Source organism: Lonchura striata, chromosome 1 (assembly GCF_046129695.1).
Source record: "Lonchura striata isolate bLonStr1 chromosome 1, bLonStr1.mat, whole genome shotgun sequence".
Taxonomy (NCBI): domain Eukaryota; kingdom Metazoa; phylum Chordata; class Aves; order Passeriformes; family Estrildidae; genus Lonchura; species Lonchura striata.
In genome coordinates, this window is record NC_134603.1 from 74,811,168 (window position 1) to 74,830,384 (window position 19,217).

The 19,217-nt window shown below is 40.7% G+C and overlaps 1 protein-coding gene across 1 annotated transcript in view; it reads right to left on the minus strand.

Moving 5' to 3' along the window:
* MYO10 (myosin X) overlaps window positions 1-19,217 on the minus strand; it is a 183,565-nt gene that overhangs the window by 73,995 nt on the left and 90,353 nt on the right. Inside the window, exons 4-10 of the mRNA XM_021546725.3 lie at window positions 12,347-12,534; window positions 5,369-5,503; window positions 4,258-4,382; window positions 3,343-3,356; window positions 3,135-3,219; window positions 2,385-2,488; window positions 238-367 (exon numbers count right to left, since the gene is read on the minus strand). Coding sequence (XP_021402400.1) covers window positions 238-367; window positions 2,385-2,488; window positions 3,135-3,219; window positions 3,343-3,356; window positions 4,258-4,382; window positions 5,369-5,503; window positions 12,347-12,534 — 781 coding nt within the window. The remainder of the gene's footprint in view (window positions 1-237; window positions 368-2,384; window positions 2,489-3,134; window positions 3,220-3,342; window positions 3,357-4,257; window positions 4,383-5,368; window positions 5,504-12,346; window positions 12,535-19,217) is intronic.

The window sequence follows — 19,217 nt, forward strand, 5'->3', positions numbered from 1 at the left end:
AATAAGTATGTGCCCAAGGTCTTCCCAAGTTAAGACCTAGCATCCAGCAGCAGACTACTTTGCCTTATCTGTCAAAACTCCATCCTCCCAAAGTAACATTTTAATCAATATTTACAGATGTTAAAAAACAGTAAAACCCCTTCACTCCTTGTCTGTGCTATGTTCAGATACACTAGCAACAAATAAGGCTTTCAGAACCCCAAGAAATATTTAGATTTGTATGCACAGCCTTCTCACCTGTTTTAAAGGACACTTGAGCCCCACCAGCAGTGATGAACTCAACATTTCCCAGATGCAAAATGCCAGCCAAAAGCCTCAGAATTTCTCGTACTTCCTCCCTGCTGAACTCCATCACTTCCATTGCAGTCTGGAATGACATGTGAGCTTCTTCAATAACATGCACAGACTCAAAAATGGGAGGCCTTAGGAGAGCAAGTCAGGACTAAAATGGCTTGAGTTCATTCCTTTGGTTTCATCCCAAACTGAATACACTCTAAGGCATCACTGGGACATCTTGGAACATGTAAGTATCACTCTGCTTTTAAGAAATTTCATTTTGATGCCGTAATGATGTTGTAATTTGCTTTCAAATTCATCATTAAAATTGTATAAATATTGGAGTGACCCACTGAGTTGTGCATCAAATGCAATTACTAAAATTTCAATTATTAAGTGATTACCTTCTGCATGTTTTTATCAAAATTTGCTTATTGGCCTGTAGGTAACAAGGCATGGGGGAGAAAACACAGCAGCATTTAAGATTTGATCATTTTTGTGCCCAAACATGCACCTTACCCAATGTGGTCTGACAACTTCCAGTCAAACTGAGGAAGAAAGGTATCTATATAAAAAGCGCTGAATTTATGAATTAACAGCATGGTAACAATCAAGGCTCAACTACATAAATGAGGAGAAAAGCAAATAGTAAAATGCTAAAACAAGAGGAACACATACGTTCCTTTGACACAGAAGGGGTAATTGTATGCCTCTTGAAATGACCAAATCTTCCAAATTTTGGTGTAATATGAGCCTGTTTGAGACCAGATCATTGTTTTGTACCCTTACAATCAGACTCATCATGTTATAATCACTGCAGGTGTTTGACAGATGACACACTTTGTCTTTCATAGATCATCCATTACAAATGGAAAAGCCTCAGACTCATCCCACAATTCAAAGCAGAGATAATGGTTGAAGGTTTATTTTGTAAAGAAGACCTCTCACAACAAAAGGAAGGCAGCATTACAAGTTCATCTCCCTGCACACTTTGCTGTTCCTTCCTGTCTCCTATAAAAACATTTCCCTTCAGTAACATTTCCAAGACTTACACTGCAATAAAAGCAGCTAAAGGAGATAACTGTAACAGGAAAAGACAGGTGAGGATGAGCTGTGGGGGTTTCTGCCCACATCCTGCTCTAGGAGTGCAGCCTGGCAGCCCTGCTCCCAGCCTGCCCATGCTGCAGGCAGCAGGTAAATATGACCTGCCCAACCGACTTCATGGTCTGCCTAGCCTGTAAATGTCATGTTAACTTCAGCATGTGACTACAATATAGGTAAGTTACCAATGTTTCCAACATTTCCTTCTGCCATACAAGGTTAGAGATTTTCACACTGAGAAACTGCTGCATCCACGAGACATTAATTCATCAGTTTGGCAAAAAGATTAACATAGCTAAACAACAAAAGTTTCGTGAAGGGCATAAAACCAAATGTTTTATATGATTTTTAAAATCTAACACACATCACCTCAGTACTACAATACCCAATTAGTGTGTTTAGTATGGACTAATTGCTGTGGAGGTTAGACAAAAAGCCATTCAGAGAGATTCCATCAGGACCTGGATTTTTAATCTGTGCTTCTGTTTTCAAACTCTATTGTATAAGTTACTCCACACAACTGGATTTCCCAGCTGCAACTTGAAGAGTCACAGGCGCTTTGCTCCCGGTGTGCTGTACTGCAGACTCCACGCAGTAGATGCCACATGATTTGGGCAAAGCTTTCAGATTAAAAAATGGTTAAATATATATATATACACATATATGCATACATATCTGTAATACAAAACAATGCAGGGAAAGACAATGGCATGTAAAAGTCTTACTGACTTCCCAACAGATATTGTTTTCATTTCAAAACATAAGCATTTTGCTAATGTTTTGAAACAACAGAGTAAAAATGACATACTGCAGGAAAGATAAAGACATAGTCAAAATGACAGTGAAGCATTTTGAGAAAATATAAGTCCCTGTAAGATAAATGCCTTAATGAGAGAGTTGCACACAGAGGAAAGCACAGGAAGGCTTTCTACACTGCTCTGTCAATGGGCAGCACACAACTGAACTTCCAGCACTTTTAAAGCAAAACAGCTAGGAAAGTAACTCACAATGACTTCCTTGAAAGAATCTTTATCACTGATTGTCTTATCCACTATACATCCAGACTGGTTCAGGTAGTGGTAGTTCTCGGGTACAGATAAGTAAAAAGCATCTAAATGAGAGAAAACAGGGGGAGTGAAAAGGAATACCAAAACAGAAGTACTCCACAAGTTACTATGTCAGACTTAAACAGTTCAAAATTCATTTGCTCAGAAATTATGACAATGCACAAGACAAGGTTTTGTATTAAAATCAGATGGGGTGTTATTTTGCTTTAGCTGCATAATAGAGTTAACTCTATTATTATTTTAGTATACAAAGACAGCAGGCCCACAAGGAGATGCTGAAACAGCTTTAGGCAATTTTGCACATATAAAAATGTCATTTCTTTTGTTCAGTGGATTTACTCTTTATGAGAAAGGATTAGAAAAAACATAATTATTTATCTTTGTTGCACTGGAGTTATTTAGTACCAGCAAAAATATTCAGTTTGAACACAATGAGGCATGTTTGTCCCCAAGTAATTTTCCCAAGGCCACAGCAGAAGCTGGGAGGAAAACTACTGTCAGCTCAGTGACATTCTTCAGCTAAGCGGCTTCCTTTCTCAAGTTGAGCTCAAATTCACACTCACTGAATAAATAACCTATTTCTCAGCTTGAGTTACTGGGTTTCTGCAGTTAAATTCTCCACTGCTGTCACCACTGCTGACTGCTAGCAGAAAACCACTACAGCTGTATGACTTGCGCTTTGCTACTCACCTTTCTCTCTCTCTTCTATCCCTGCCAGCAGAGCATAGAATATATGATAATTTCTTTCCCCAGGGTTTTGTCTTACTACACGATTCTGTTGAAGTAAAAAATAGTTTCCACTTAGGTGATCATTTATGAAGACAAATTTTTTACCTACAGTCTCAGACAAAAATTTGATCAAACACAATTTGCTAAGCAAAAGAAAACATCCACTTACTTTTTCCAATAAATCTGGAGCCAACAAGAAAAGCTTCAGTCAAGGAATAAAGTAATAATCAATTAATGCAGAAGCTTTTTATAATTTTCCTTCTTTCATTTAAGACAATAGGAAGACTATCATGGTTTTCTCTTAAAAAATGCTAAGCCCGTTTCATACTTCCAACAAGATAAATAAAGGAGCAAGAATAATAATATTGTAGTACTTCTAAAACCAGTATATCAACACCTTCTCTTCCATCTCATCAAAACTGGACTTGGCAGAGTCTGCATTTTAAATGACATCTCTTTTCTTTTGCCTTTTTCCCTAAAGCTTGGAAACAACCTTAAGAGTTAAATTTTTCCCACTGAAAATGCAGTTTATGTTTAAAACAGCAAATAGGATCTCTTTGGAATATTCCTTATCCCCACACCTCTGTTGCTCTGGTGGAGCTGGCTCATAGACTGATTTTGCCAAATGCAGGATAAATCTGAGGATTTAACCCACCCAGACTCACACTGCAGAAATTGAGCAGCTCTGTTCTTTCAAGTAATTTTCTAGAGAACTAAGCAGCTTATCTTAGGATACAGTAATGAGGGAAATGGCCAACAACTCAAGTTATTCCCAAGGACTTAGCCTGTTTTAGCTCATTACATGGGAAATGCACACAAGTTCTGTCATGCTAGCAGCAGCAATCCAAAGTGCTGTTCCTCCAAGAGTACAGACCCCCCCATGCCGCCACAAAAACATGAGTGCATGTGTGAATTTGGTGTTGCTGCTTCCCCTTCCCACCTACACCAGCTCAATTTAACTGCACATATTTCAGGATGGGGTGAAAGGACAGACAAAAGGAAGCCAGTTCTCCCTCAGTTCTCCATCAAGGAGGTACCTGGGCGTTTCCCACAAACAGGGGAAAGAAACACCAAACAAGGATACAATCCATAATTCTTCCTCCCTGAATGTTTCCTTTCTGACAGATGTTCAGCTGAATAAACTTCCCAAAGCGACTTGAGTTGTTGTTGTAAACAGTCTTTGCATTGCCAAAAGCTTCCATAATTGGACTGTGAAGACAGAGAACGACAGGAGTGTTAACATGTGACCAGCATGCCAACAACTTCACACGGGGCTGATGAAAGGAACAGCACTCTGACAAGCTCCCCTCTGACACTCTCCTTAGCAGCAGCCTACATCCTAGCATTACCCTCCATTTAGCAATGGGCATCTCAGTTTCCTAGCAGAAGATGCAAGTATTCATGCAACAGGAAGATAAATCATACTGAACTACTCTGCAGCTTCAGAGTAGTAACTGCTACTTGCTATTTCTTTTATAATCACTCAAAAAGATGCACACAATTCTCACCCCAGTACTTAAAACATAGAAATAAAAAATCTCAGCACATGCAAATTGCTAGATGGATGCAAAGAGTCCTTGTCCTAGGGAAATTAAACAAAATAACCACATCAAGATACAGCATGTACAGCAGAGATGAAGCAAGATAAACAAAAGTAATAGCATCTCAAATTGCCTTTGTTTTTAACTAGTTTAGAACCGTGTCATTTCACGTCAACACCAAGACTTCTTTTTTGCTTGCATAGATTGTGTCAAATTTATCTGATGCATTTACTCATCTGTCTTATCAGTTCTCCTTATCCTCCCTTTCCTCAGCATGCTTTTACTGCTTGAGCACTTTATCCTCACCATGTTGTATCTTGTTCTACCCTATCCTCAGGCTACACAAACTGAACCAAAGATTTCCCTCTCCCATCACCCATTTTACTTACCCAGATTATCTGAATTCAGCCCCAAACAAAAATGAAAGCCACCATTAAAGCTTCATCCATTTTGCTTCACTAAGAGATACAATCGTGCTCACAATTCTCTAAGGCAGCCAGGTAATTTTGTTTTATGGAGTATTTCCCTTTCTCCAGTATACATTTTACTGTTCAGTAAACACACACACATATTTGATTACACTGCAAGCTCTCATTTCAATGTCAAGGCTTGTGTCTTCTGAAGAAAACACCAATGTATTGAAAGATCCTGTACCTGCTCTCAAGAATAGCTTGCTCCACAGAGGAGGTCTTCTCTCTGGAGGACAGCTCCAGTGAATGTTGGCTCATTGCAGACAAGAACTTGAGAATCAGCTTAGTGCTCTCCGTCTTACCAGCACCACTTTCACCACTGAAAGAAGAGGAGGAAATAGTTTGCACAGTCCCAGTGGTCAGCAAAGAAGCCTTCTGGCTAGCCACCCAATCTCTACATTACTGGAGGTCAGGAAGACTGGGGTGATTAGAAGTGATGGTCAAATGAAGCTAGAAAACCCCATTAAACTTCTTGAATATGATATCCAGGGAAAAACACAAGCTGTCTTTAAGTTTTATAAGTGCCCAGACAGAATTTCAAGGCACTGACTGTGTATGTACACACACCTAGGAGGCAACAAAGAGCTCTCTGAATGCAAACAATTATCCAGCACTTCCCACCATCACGTTAAAACAAACTCACAACAAAGACATGACAATGGTCAGGGATAAAGACCAAACTAAGAATTAGGATATGGAAAGTCTGGGATACATTGCAGCAATCTAGCTAATGAAGGAGCCCTGCTGGGAGGAGGAGGAAGTTAGAGACACCAGTTGAACATTCTAACACATAAAGACTACTCATATAATTAATACTGAAATTTTTAGTGAGCTACATACTGTTCAAATAAACTTTTTATATACCTTTTGAAAGAAACCAGATTTTTGCGAGTTCAAAACATCCAATTTCTGCCTCTTATTACCATCAGAGATATAAAACCTCTCATCACCACCCACAGGAGAACAAAGGTATTTGATAACGCTAAATTGACATTTTAAAACCAAATTGTTAATAAGCAACCCTGCTTATTAGAAAGAGAAAGCAATATACTCAGTTTCTCTTCAAAACCAGCACTCTAAAAAGGGAAAGTTTAGATTTGGCTCATTTCCCCAATAACCTTTCCCTCCCTAGTGAGACATTAAGAAATATAACTTGTAGGGAAAGTTTGTCTAGTTTTCTCACTCTTCATCGACAATAATAGCATTGTATCCTAAGCTATGACCTAGGCCCTAATTAAGCTGTAGCTAATTCCAGTTTATTCCCAAAGAAAGAGGGTACATTTTGGTCTTACTTCACCTTTTCCATTGTAGCAAGTGGGAATTTTGACTTTGATGGAGCACAACTGGGCATGTGGAGCAAGCCTAGATAATTTGAAAGTCTTTTGTTGTGCCATTGCTGAGTAATGACCCCACTGATTTTAGATTACAGCAAAGTATAAATGATGTTTTGTAGTAAAATGCAAGGAAGAAAGCTACCACCCATAAATACAGCATGACATTTTCCTGCAAATGAATGTCAACAATAAAATTAGGGAAGAGACATTCACGAAACATAATAAGACATCTTCATAACTGCAAATATGTTCCAGCAAATGTGATTCATCCGTTATATTTGTATCACATCAAACAAATTCTGTGATGTTTTTTATGTAATTTCACCCTTGATGTCTGGCCTTTCCAGTATTCCTTCCCTTTTTCTTTGCAGGTCCTCACTCACTCGCCTCTTCTGCCCAAGAAGAAATAATTAATATTCCTGCATTTAATACTTGCCATAAAACCCCTCATTTTTACTAGTAGTTTTGAGAGAGCTTCACAAACCCTTGCATTATTCTTGTTTAGTGCAATAAAGCATCAGGTGATACACACCTCTTCCTGCCTAATTCTCTCCCTCTGAGCCATGCTTATAGCTCAACAGCAGGCACAGGGTGACATTGAGGACATCACCCCTTTCATTGATACTGTCCTTCCTCTTCCCCCACCCACTGTCCCCTGATCAGGAGAATCTGTAGTTCTATGGAAGCTGAAAGTCACCCCACTATAATTGAGAGCCATTCTGCAAGTGAGTTATTCAAAGCTGATGGAAATATATCTCCTGCACCTCTCACTGGTACAGCTGGCATTATGCACAATGACATGTTCTTGTTTTTTTCTTAGAACAGGAGAGACTCAGAACTGGTTAGATTCTGAACCTGACCAGTGTCCTGTTTTGACAGTTGCCAGTTGGAGATTATTTCCCTTGTGTGTTATTCCAGCTTCCAGTTATTCGCTGTTCAGAGGCTTCCTGATATAAATCTGGTTTTTACATGTCCTGTAAACCTCAATATATTTATCATCTATGAGTTTCTAGCCATACTCCCTTGAAAAGCAAATAGTCTTGTTTTTCCAGATCCACTTCCTATTAGCTTCATTTAATACCTCTCAGCTCTCATGGTGGAAGGAGAAACCAACAATTCATCCTGGCACTCTTTCTGCTGTGCATGACTTGATGGTTATTGCCTCAAATTGAAGGTACCTATCTCCATTAGCCATTTCCCATGTCATACTTTTTATTACTTTTAAAATTTTCCTCTGAACCACCTTCAGTTCCATGAAGTCCAAAGGATGGATTTATGCAATGTTCTCTACTCATTTAGTAACCACTCCATTCTATTCATTTTTACAGTTACATGGGATCAATCTTTCAGAGTCCTTAGAAAGCTTTTGCCTACAAGGTCAGTAAAAGGATGAATTTTTTAGTGCAACCTTTCCAATAACCTTTCCAGCCCATGAGTTTAAGTGCCCAGCTTGTTCCACATCACTACATTCAGGACTGCGAACATATTAAGTCTGACAGCAGGCCAGAAGGCCCCCACGTAGATCTTTAGACTTTCTCCATTACTTGTTCTATGCAGAGCTAAGGGCACAGCAGCGTGGACTCATGACTGCCACAGCATAAAAAGGGGTGACTGAGAGAGACTCCTCCTTCTGAAGGACATAACACTAAATCACTTCCCTGTTCTGTCTGTAAGAGACAGAAGAACAGTCCATAGTGGCTGCTAATCACTGACACATCAAAGGCACTGCTCCATGAGCACCTTTGGAACCCCTAACCCAGCTCCTGAGAGCCATATGACCAGACACCCCAAATTAAGGAAGGGCCCAGGAAGGCCAAAGGGTTCTTGACTGAGACAGGAGGCCAACACATGTCTTGACCCTACCTCCTCTTGGAATTTCTATGAGCTGAACACTGCTGGAACCAGGAGTGATAGCTACACTTGTTCTTTTTTGTATCTTTTCTGCCTTTCTCTCTTTCTCCCTCCAATTACCTCTTCTCAGAGTTTTGTGTAACCTAAAACTGGATGAGCTTAAAGTTTGCAAAGTTAAAGGGCTAAGTTAATGCTTTGAGAAGTGTTTCATGTTAATGGAATGCTGCTCTAAACCCTTGCAAAAGTCTTCTGATTTTCCAAAGCTGTCAGTAAAGTTTTTTGTTGTTTTGACCCCTTGAGAATATCTTCTCAGTATTTCTCCCATGCATCTGAGTACATGAACAACCAGAAATCCTTCTAAGAGCCTTGTCAAGTGAGGTTTTTGGGGCCTTAACAGTCTGCTTCCTTTAAAACCCCAAGACAGATGATACATACAAATAAAAGAGGCCCCTTCAGCAAATATACTTCATCAAATGCATATCTGAACTTTGGTGCATCAGTCTGACAAGGACATGACACCCATCACAGGTCTGGGTCCCATATAAAAGATTTGGTTCATATTGATTTTCAAGCTGAAAAACAGTAACAAAAACTTTCAGGCCATGAGATAATAATAAGAGAGAGAACTAATTGGTATCAGACAGCAATTTCCCACTCATAACACTGACTTGAATATCACAGAGAGCAATGGTTGTGGCTCCCTTTACACTTCTTTGGGAGTGCTCTGACGTGGATCAATTGCAATTTTATCTGAAAGAAGAGCACGTGTTTTCTTCTGCACAGACTAGATCACCTTAAACAGAGCAGAAAAAAAAGCCCAAACCAAAAGACATTTTCCTATTCTTGTAATAAAGGTGTGGAGGTTTGAATTTGGTCTCAACTTGTGAACTTCAGCTAATCATAGGGGAGCTCAGCCCCTTTCCTGTTTGGCTATTGCTCAAATTAGATGGACTTCTGGACTTTTTTCAGGTTCCTGAGGTACGCAGCTGAAAAATCAGAAGATGTTTTTAACATGGTGGGTTTTCCCCCCCTTGTTTTAAGTTAAACTGAACTCTACAGTAATGGTTCAGACCAACATGAAACTGAAAATTCATTGATGTAGATGTTTTTGTCTACAGAAAAACTATTTTTTTAGCCTGGGAGAGTTAAAACATAATTTCATAACTATGTATATATTGTAATACATTAGTTGTGTACAGCTTCTTCAGTGTGCTGTTTTGTTGACATTTTAGGCTGCTAAATGTTGACAGCATTATCATGAATTAATGCCTGTTACACACAACAATAAATAAACATCTTTGGGTCATTCAATTTATCATCTCTTCTGTATTTCCTTCCTTTTCACCTCTGATCTGGATTGTTAGACTGGAAAAATGGTCACACGTTTTAATGATATTCTGAGTTTTTCTAATTCGTGTTCTGCAATTCACCCTCTCACCCTACCCCAGCCAGAAAAATATCCCAATATTAATATTTCAAAACACTATAAGTTTTTTCACAGGTTTTTAAACCCAAAGCTCCAAACCAAAGCTGAGTTAACTCTGGGGGCCAGCAGGGGGCACTTCAAGTCCAGAGGATCATCAGAAAACATTCCAAGCACCTTCCTTTGTGGGGCTGTTATAATTTGCTACTGAGTGCTGAGATCCCAAGGTCAGGAGTAGCTCAAACTGCCTGCCAGAATGTGAATATTTCCCTTATTTCAACTACCGTGTTTTCGAGATGCAACAGAATTTTTCTCTTCATCATCTCTTACATTAAATATAAGACCAGAATATTTGTCTGAGTTCAAACACTAAAGAGCTCCACTTGGTTACTTTCTTTTCCAAATGCCAGGAATAACCAAGAAGGTTACAGTGAAAGTACAGTGACTTGTTTCAATGTCTAATTCTAAACAAGTAAAAGATGCAGGAATACCAGGATGCTGAATTTGCCAAACACACTGTTATACCTCCACTTTCTATGCCCTAAACTAGGCATGTGACAACAGGGACTTTCCTAAGCTGTAGGAGGGCCATGGAAACCTGAAGAGATTTTTAAAAATCCTATTCTGAGTCCTTCACAGACAGAGCAGATAATGCTCTTTTAGGAAAGAAGATTTGGCATTCATTTTTTTTTAATTTGAATTGCATGTTACCTCAATTTCTGCAGTAGCAAGATACCCTTATATGGTTGTATTGTGGCACTTATCTGAAACACAGAACTTACACAAATCACTGTTTCAAACTATGACCACAGTAAACAATTTTAAAAGAGATTCTTAATACAAAACTTCTCCATATTATAGCTTATGTAAATCAAAGCACATGTAAAGCTTTATGTAAACCAAAGCACATGGTTTACAGAGCAGAAAGTGCTGAAAACTCCCCCGGAACATCACAAACTTCTGCTTATGTCCATTTTAGTGCATAATGTCCTTTCCTCTTGGCAGCTCGTAAGAAACTGCAATGAAAGGTAAAATACTAGACTAGTACAGAATGGCAAAAATACCAATGGCCACCAGAAATTGGTTTGGTCCCTAAATTTGTGTACACAGGCTGTTCACAAGTAACTGCCTGGCAATAAAAGACAAAATCATGACTCCAAGCTAGCTATTGTCACATGACAAAGATCTCTGTGAACTTTATTTTTGCTTGGACCCTTACCTGAGCTCATCTTTATATGTACAGAACTAGGTATTAAGTAATAGGAAGGAGAAAAACAGTTAAAGAACGCATGACACTCTTCAGAGTTGTGTAAATGTAAAGCAGAACCTGCCTAGAGGTGAGGGCAGGTGGGCACAGTGACCTGTGAGCCTGCAGAAAGTTGCACGCAGGCCTGGCTGTGTTGCAGCTAATCCACATTTCTAACAGCTTGGGTGCTGATCTACATCCACTAAATCCCCCTCTTATCCATGAAGCCTTGCAACCTGCCCCACAATCTGAAATGTCAGTAGAAACTGGCTATTGCCAAAGGTGCTGCTCTCACTTTGCCTCATCCCCCCCTCTGTCCCACCATCTGCCCCATGCTGCAGTCAGTCCTACAGCCACCACAAGGATTCCTGGGGAGGTCAGGAGACAAGCCAAAATCATGTCAACTTGTGCCTGAAGAGCTCTACATGTGTAACTTTGCGGTGCAGGAAGACGACAGCAAGTAGGCCTAATCACAAAAATGCTGTGAAGGCAAGAGAGGAAAGGGAGGGGAAACACAAGGTCTCCTACCCTGCTGAGCATCACCCCCTGTCCAGAGCTGGGTGGCCAAGGCCATGCTGCAGTGACCTGCTCCTCCCTATCCAGCAGGCCCGACTTTCGTCTCCCTGCCTGTGTGTGAGCCAACACAGCTGAGCTGGCAGGCTAGGGAACAGGAAAAGAGCTGGCTGCATTTTCAGCTCTTCTGGAGCCAGAAGGAAGGAGCTGAAAGCAGAGAAAAGGTATTGAATTGCCAACTGCTCCTTAACGCACACTCGGCCCCAGCCAGATTCTGAATACTAGCTACACAGTGGCCCAAACGGGAAGCTATTAAAGCACCATTAAATTAAAGCACAACAAGATTAAGCAAGGAAGATTAATCAGGCAGAATTAAGTGGCTGAAATATGGAGGGGTTTCTCTTTTGCTGTTCTTATTTACTTATTTGCATATCTCAAGAACTGGTAGGTTAATTTTTTCTTTTCCTCTCCATACAGGAATCAGGATCTAGTGGTAACAAAGTACTGAGCTGCACAGAGGTCTTTAAACGGGAGGGAAAACACTTAGGGTAACATTTGATGTTGTGAAGACAAAAAAATGCACAAAACTACAATAGATTTTTTCACTAGATGTAAGATGTGTAAATAAAATTAACATTTTGATAGAGGTGCACAGAATGACAAAAAACAAGTTCAGAACTCTCTTGAAACAGTGCTGCTTTAATAGCCTGCATTTATTTTTGGGAGTTCTCCCCACGTAGCCCACAGCCAGGCTCACCATCAGGGATACCCAGAGCAGCAGCAGCCACCACTCACCTGATGAGGATACACTGGTTGTCACGGCACTTCCAGAGGCAGCGGTAGCACTCGTTGGCCACAGCGAAGATGTGAGGCGAGATCTCTCCCATGTGGTGCTTGCTATACCACTCCACGGCGGCGCAGTCGTACAGCCCTGGGATGCTCTTGTAGGGGTTCACAGAGATGACTATTGAACCAATGTAGGTCTGCAAGCACACAGCACCCCCAGAGCTGTTAGCACACACGTGGCGGAACAGATAAACACTGGTCTCTAATGACAGACAAGAAATACACATTGCAAAACTGTAATAACCCTTTGGATAAAGGTGGACAGCAATTTTCCCTGGTTTCTTTCTTTCAAGAAGAGCAACAAAAGGGCAAAAGTTGCTCCCACCTCTGTCATGCTCTCAGGCTTACCCCACCTATAACACTGAGCTTATTGACTCTACAAATCCTTGCCTTAATGCTGCTTACAGCTGCATGGTAGTGCCTACCAGCACTGGCCTACAACTGCTTCTCATGTGTCCTTAGGGATTTGCTGAACTTACTAAATACCTGACTGAGCCCAAAGTAATGGTGGAAAAGTCTGTATTTCCATGTAGAGTATCCAAGTCCTTCTCTGCTACTCACTTTTAAAACAGAAGTATCAGGCATTATGGTAGACACTAGGACCATTATATTTAGAATAGGAGGCTCTAAGAAAAGTATGTGAAGTGGCAGATGCTCCACAACCACTGGGTTTCCACAACATTTTTAATATTAGTTGGATGCAGAACAGCAGCTGGCAAGTCAATTAATTTCTATCCCACTGCAATTAGAGACCACATCAGTCAAAACCACCCAGGTAGCAGCTTATGCCCATTCCCATTGCCTTATCTTATTAGGCTGTGGTAACCTGATCATTTGGAACAGTCTGTTCACAATGCTGTTCAATTTCTCCCTCACCCTCTATCCACTTCAATATATTTTTCTAATAAAATCCCATTAAGTGAGGTAGGAGATAACATTAAGTATACTATCTCCAGAGCTTCTGGAGCATGTGAAATTAATTGATATACTGTGTGACATGTGCAGTGCTACTTCTGTGGTACCAGTTTCATTTTGTTAAACACCCTTTCTTGCGGTTACAGGCAGGAAACTGATACCTGGCTTCAACAGCCCTGTTGGACTGGTGAAGAGCCAGGCTGGACAGCCTCCAGCCCTGCAGCACAGCCCCCATGTACAGACAGATGCCTCACCAGTCTCCTCGCTGACAGGAACCAGCTGTGAAGCTGACAGGAGGACTAGGGCTTTCTTCATCTCCACAGCACCCTAACCAGAGACGGCTGGATAAAGGGAGCAGCATCTTGAAAACCACTGAAAGGCAGCCCCATGTGCTCCCCCTGCAGCCTCTTCTAAGCCACCACAGGGCATTCACTAAGACAAAGGGACCATCAGTTCCCCCATACTCTCCTTTCCCCTCTATCAGTCTCTTGCAGCATTTACAGCCCACATCTACCTGCCTCCCTCTTTTTCTCCTTAATTAACATGCAATTATCACTGTGTATAGGCTCTCCTTTCTCACTGTTACCCTGCTGTTACAGTCCCCATTATCCACCTGTTCACCCTCCATCAGGCCTGAGTCAAATTGCAGCTTTGAGCTTTTGCTAAGGGGACTGCAGCAGTGTCCTTGAAATCATGACAGTTTTATTAGCAGTAAGGGGAATATCCCTCCTCACTGTAACTCTAGCACCTTTTACAGAGTGGTGAATTTGCAATCTGTGTATTTTATAACACCATCCCCCACCCTCCCATGCTGTGCAACAGCTCAGAAGATTTCATCTAGAGATACCATTTCAACATGAGATCGCATCACAGGGCAATTACAGCACTGAGACATCAGCTTGATTTCCTGGGATCATCCCCTCTTGAATTCTTAAATAAGTAATAAGTAACAAGGAAGGATCTGAAAACAAACTTCCCTCTGTTTGATACATATTTTAGCACAGATTGCACAGGGCAAAATTTTAAGAGGCTTCTTTTTTTAATTACATGACTGTAGTACAAGAATGACCAATAAAAGAGACTGCTACAGATCTTCCTCTTTCCCTTATTAAAGCCTGGCTGAAGTCTTTGGAAAAGAGTAACTTGAGGCACATTATCACAACAGATGCCATGGCAAAGACATAAATGTTGCTATCATGCTGGCATGGTAGTGTGGAGGAAGGGTTTTAGAAAGGCCTTGGGAATGAGAAACTGAGGGAAAAGATACATTTATGTATGCTCCATTGTTTTGGGAAAGTTCTGCTTTGGCATTCCCCTGTAAACCCCCTTCTCCCCACCCCTCAGCAATTCCCATTGGACCCGGCCCCTGGGGCGGTTCTGATGTGCCTTAGCTGGACAGTATCTCCCCATTGTTTAGACCTTATCTCTTAATTTTGCTGTATAAAACTGTATTTGGGCAGTAGCCCAGGGCCTTTGGTCCCTGCAATGGTTCAGGCAATACAATCTCTCTGGACAAGCATACCATTGGTCTCTCTTGGTCTCTTAATCTCGACTCCTAGCGGTGACCAAGGCAACGCCGCAGCTCGGACCGTGCTAACCCAGCCGCTGCCTGGTAAGCCCAGGGCAGTGGGACCGCGGAAAACCCCAGCCTCCGGAGGGGACAGCTAGCCGGAGGGGTTCCAGGGGGCCGGGGGACAGCAGCAAGTGACCCCCGAAAGCCACACATAAATAAAAAAATCTTGATGAAACATGGTATCATCTAGCTTCATAAGTAAATAATCACTCTATAGCTTCTGCAAGAGTAAATAGCCAACAGAACAATACCTCCATGATAAAGCACTGGCAAAACTGCATCACCACTGGCTACATGTTGTGACATTTCTTGCTTCTCTTCAAAACAGTGAATATCAGAAGAGGTGACAGCCGTCCACTTCTGCATACACTCATCTAAAATGGGACAGTCTTCCACATGACTTAAGCACATTTTTTTTAAAGTGACAGAAAGACTTCCAGAATACTAGTTATTACTGTGAATTATAAAAGTTTATTAAATAGAATGAACTGGCTTCATTGCCTTGTAATTCAATAAGGTATAATAGAGAAATGGGTGGTGTATTATGGCAATAAAAGAAACCCAGTGAACAGCACAAATCATACTGGTGAAAAAAACCACCTCATTGAGTAATGCTTAGGACATGTCACTATTTTAAAAATCCCTTCTCTCTATATTTTTCTTTCAGCAAAAATGTGAAGAACCATAGTCTCTACTGACAAAGGTGCAGTTTTGTGCTTCTAGTCTTCTGGTGCTTTAAGTATGTACTACCTCTTTGCAGGACAAGTTAAATGCATGCACAGACTGCCACCAAATTATAACAGCACATGACAGAACAAACTCAGGACTTCAAAAAACAACTTCCTCATCCCAAGGCAAGATTATGAAAAAAGTATATTCTTCACAGATGCAGTGTATCACATTTATCACCTACCACGTGTCACAGTCCGACCCAGCGGTAGCCACCATCATCTTAGTTTGCATGGACTAAGGAGTTAGCTGGCCCAAGCAAAAGTTTTGCCTTCACCCAAGGTAGTTCAGCAAAGTATCACTGGGCTGAAGCAGCACTGTTATTAAAAACTGTTCCAATTATTTTAACAGGTCACATTAAAAGACAAATCTTCCAGAAATCTTTGTAAATTGCCTCTGGGATACTCCAATGCAGCAAGATCTGCTGCTGCAAGAATAATTTCCTACATCACTTCCAGGCTTACTACTTATCCCATCCAGTACCTATCACAAGGTATTACTAGTGGCAGTATTTTATAAGCAGTAGATCCTAGACTGGCAGCTCTAAGAGCCCCAAAGTTAGGAACCTGGAGGAGGAAAGGATACATGTACTCCCATGAAGAATGCTACCATCTCCCAGTTTTATAGAATCACAGAATGGCCTGTGCTGGAAGGAGAGCCAAGATCATGTAGTTCCAACACCCCTGTCATGGGCAGGGACACCTTCAACTAGAGAGATTGCTCAATGCCCCATCCAATGTGGCTTTTAACACTTCCAGAGATGGAACATCCACAGCTTCTCTGGGCAAACAGTTCCAGTGTCCCCACTCTCACAGTGAAGAATTTCTTCCTAATAGCTAACATTCTCTCTTTCATTTTGAAGTCATTCCCCCTTGTCCTGTCATTACATGCCCCTGTAAAAACTCCCTCTCAATATTTCTTTTAGGCTCCTCCACTTTCCCTCCCTTGGAGACCCTGAGCAGCCACACCACACAGCCCCTTTCTTGCAGGGCAGACCTTCTGGTTTGGCAAATTCAAGATCTTAGCAGCAGGTCAAAATGGTGTAAAAATACACAAAAATTGCAGGACTGCTCAGTGGATGTGTGTTATATCCTGAGCACTATTTCTGCACCAAACATCAGCACATGGCAAATTAAATGGGTTAGCAACAAGAAGCAGGATCTCTAAATTATGTGTTATGACAACATCACAAAGCAGGTGAAATTTTAGAAAAGGTATTTTCACACAGAATGACACTTCCACTTCACTTGTAAGATAGTAATCTAAATTTTCTTTTTGTTCTTTGCATTTTCTAATCTGATTCTGAAAGCCAATAACTACTTATTTTAATGAAAGCATTCCAAAGCAATTATGAATGGGAGAAATGCTGCTAGAGCACTAGCAAACAGACAGGAGAGTTCTGAAGACTTACAGTTTAAATAGTTTGAGAGTTTTTTCAGTGATATATTGTGAGAACTCCTGTTAGAAGCCTGACCTCTTAAATCCATGGCAAAAAACAGGGCAGTTTACTATTCCCTGATATATGACTGATTCAAGGTTTCACACAGAACCAAACACAAACTCTTGAACTAGTTTGGTACAGACTAAACCAGCAACAACTTGTTATCAGATCAGGGCTAATATATTTATTTAAACCAAAGAATAAATGGAAGTTGAGTTACTCCCAATGCAGCACTTTAATTTCTGTATTAAAGGTTGGGTTCCTTTTGCACTTTCAAACTTTTTACTGGAATTTTACATTGTTAATTCATCTCCTAAAATGCTTTTACTCACAAACCACACACTCCTGCTCCCCTCTTTCAGCAAAAAGGAAAAACAAGATTGTTTGCTGATCCTCTACAAGGACTTTCAACATTAGAAGTTCCAATCCTATCTTTTCAGCTAGACATTGAGTAAGGCAAGACAAAATGAAAGATGTACATGAGAAAATAATTTATTTTTATCAGTTCTTTGAATGCTTTTTGTTTTGTTTGTTGACTTCTGATAGCAATTAGGTTTGAGCTTCTGTCTTGAAATCATCCCACAGCTCTTCAAACACTGAAAAACAATTTGTTTTTTAAGAAGAGCTGACAAAGTCTGCTGATACCGGCAGAAGTAATCTAGCAAAACTTAACATAGTCAGAGTACTCCTGTCTAACATGGGAGGGTGGGGATTTTTTAATAAAGACACAATAAATTTATTTTAGTTTGATGCCAAACAAATCTGAATTATGTACAAGGTTTTATTGATCTAAATACACTTTAGTGTATTTTACACTTAAAACTGCAAGAAAAAAAGTTTGCAATGTAGCAACAAAATACAGCTTGAAATATCTTACTTTCCCATGTAGAAAAGGCTTTCAGATTAAAAGACAAAAAAGTAGAGTAAGAAATTTCCCCCTCTTTTTTTTTTTCAGATTCTCTATAATGAAAAAGCAATGAAAAAGAAAATTGCCCTGATGGAAGCTCACTTCATTATTCCTGTAAATCAAACATACCGAATACACCAGAGCCACTCTGCTTTTCATCATTTCCCCTTCACAGATGCTTTTTAGAATTCTGGGTTATATATTTTCAGGTTTGTTCCATATCCAGCAACCATACACCTTGCACTTCTTCCCTGTTATATCAAAACTTCTTAATAATAACTTTCTGTTTCTGAGTATCCTTTATGATATCTGTGTTCTACCCAAGCTCGCTTTTCCCATGTAAGGTCATTAAATTTATTCTACACAGCTTTTCTCATGACCTTTCACTCTCTACATCTAGGTGTCCCTCTGTACTTCACAGACCTCTAGCATCTGAGACATCCCAGTCTTCCTGCTTTCACAAATAAATAAATAAAAAGGGAAGGACACACACTTAGGCTTTCCATATCCCATGCTACAGGGAGAGTGGGAGAGAGAAGGCAGAAGCAGACTGGAGGACTCTGTTGAAGCACATTGTGTGCTGCTCCTGAACTAAATCTTTGATCAACAATCTCAACACAAACTAAAACTGCTTGCATTATTAAAACAGGCATAAGAAGACTGAATTACTCTATTTCTTTCTATAATTTTGTTTCTTTACTACCACCAAAAATCAAAATATTCTTCACAGCTTGGAACTAGAGCTGCTGGAATAGATCAAATACAGAAATTAACATGTTTTGTTATAGATACATATACTAATATGTGGAGTTGCGTTATTTGTATGTTTTATTATCCCTGTATTATGTATTGGTTTATTCCTTTGTACCCCCATGTACAACTTGGTTTATCCCCAGTTTTCCCGCCTTGTCCTCCCTTCCCGCCTTTCCAGTATCTATCCATCACCCTGGAAGAGGCACTTTACCCCCCCCCGGGTGCCTTGTCTGTCACTCGGTGTCCCTTCCCATCCATCCAGAAGCTTCCACCTTGGGCACCGGGTGATTGGGCGAGGGCCTGGGGCCCCTCTCATATCCTTCCCCCATTAGACCACGTTGTATCACCCCATCCCGGGGCCACTCCCTATCCCTATCCCCATTGGTTACCGGTCTTCCCCTCCCTTACAGTTTATAAGCCGGTGCAAGCACCTTGTGCTCGTTCCTGTTGGCAGGCACCGTTCTGGAATATTTGGCCCCGTTGGGCTACAATAAACTTGGAC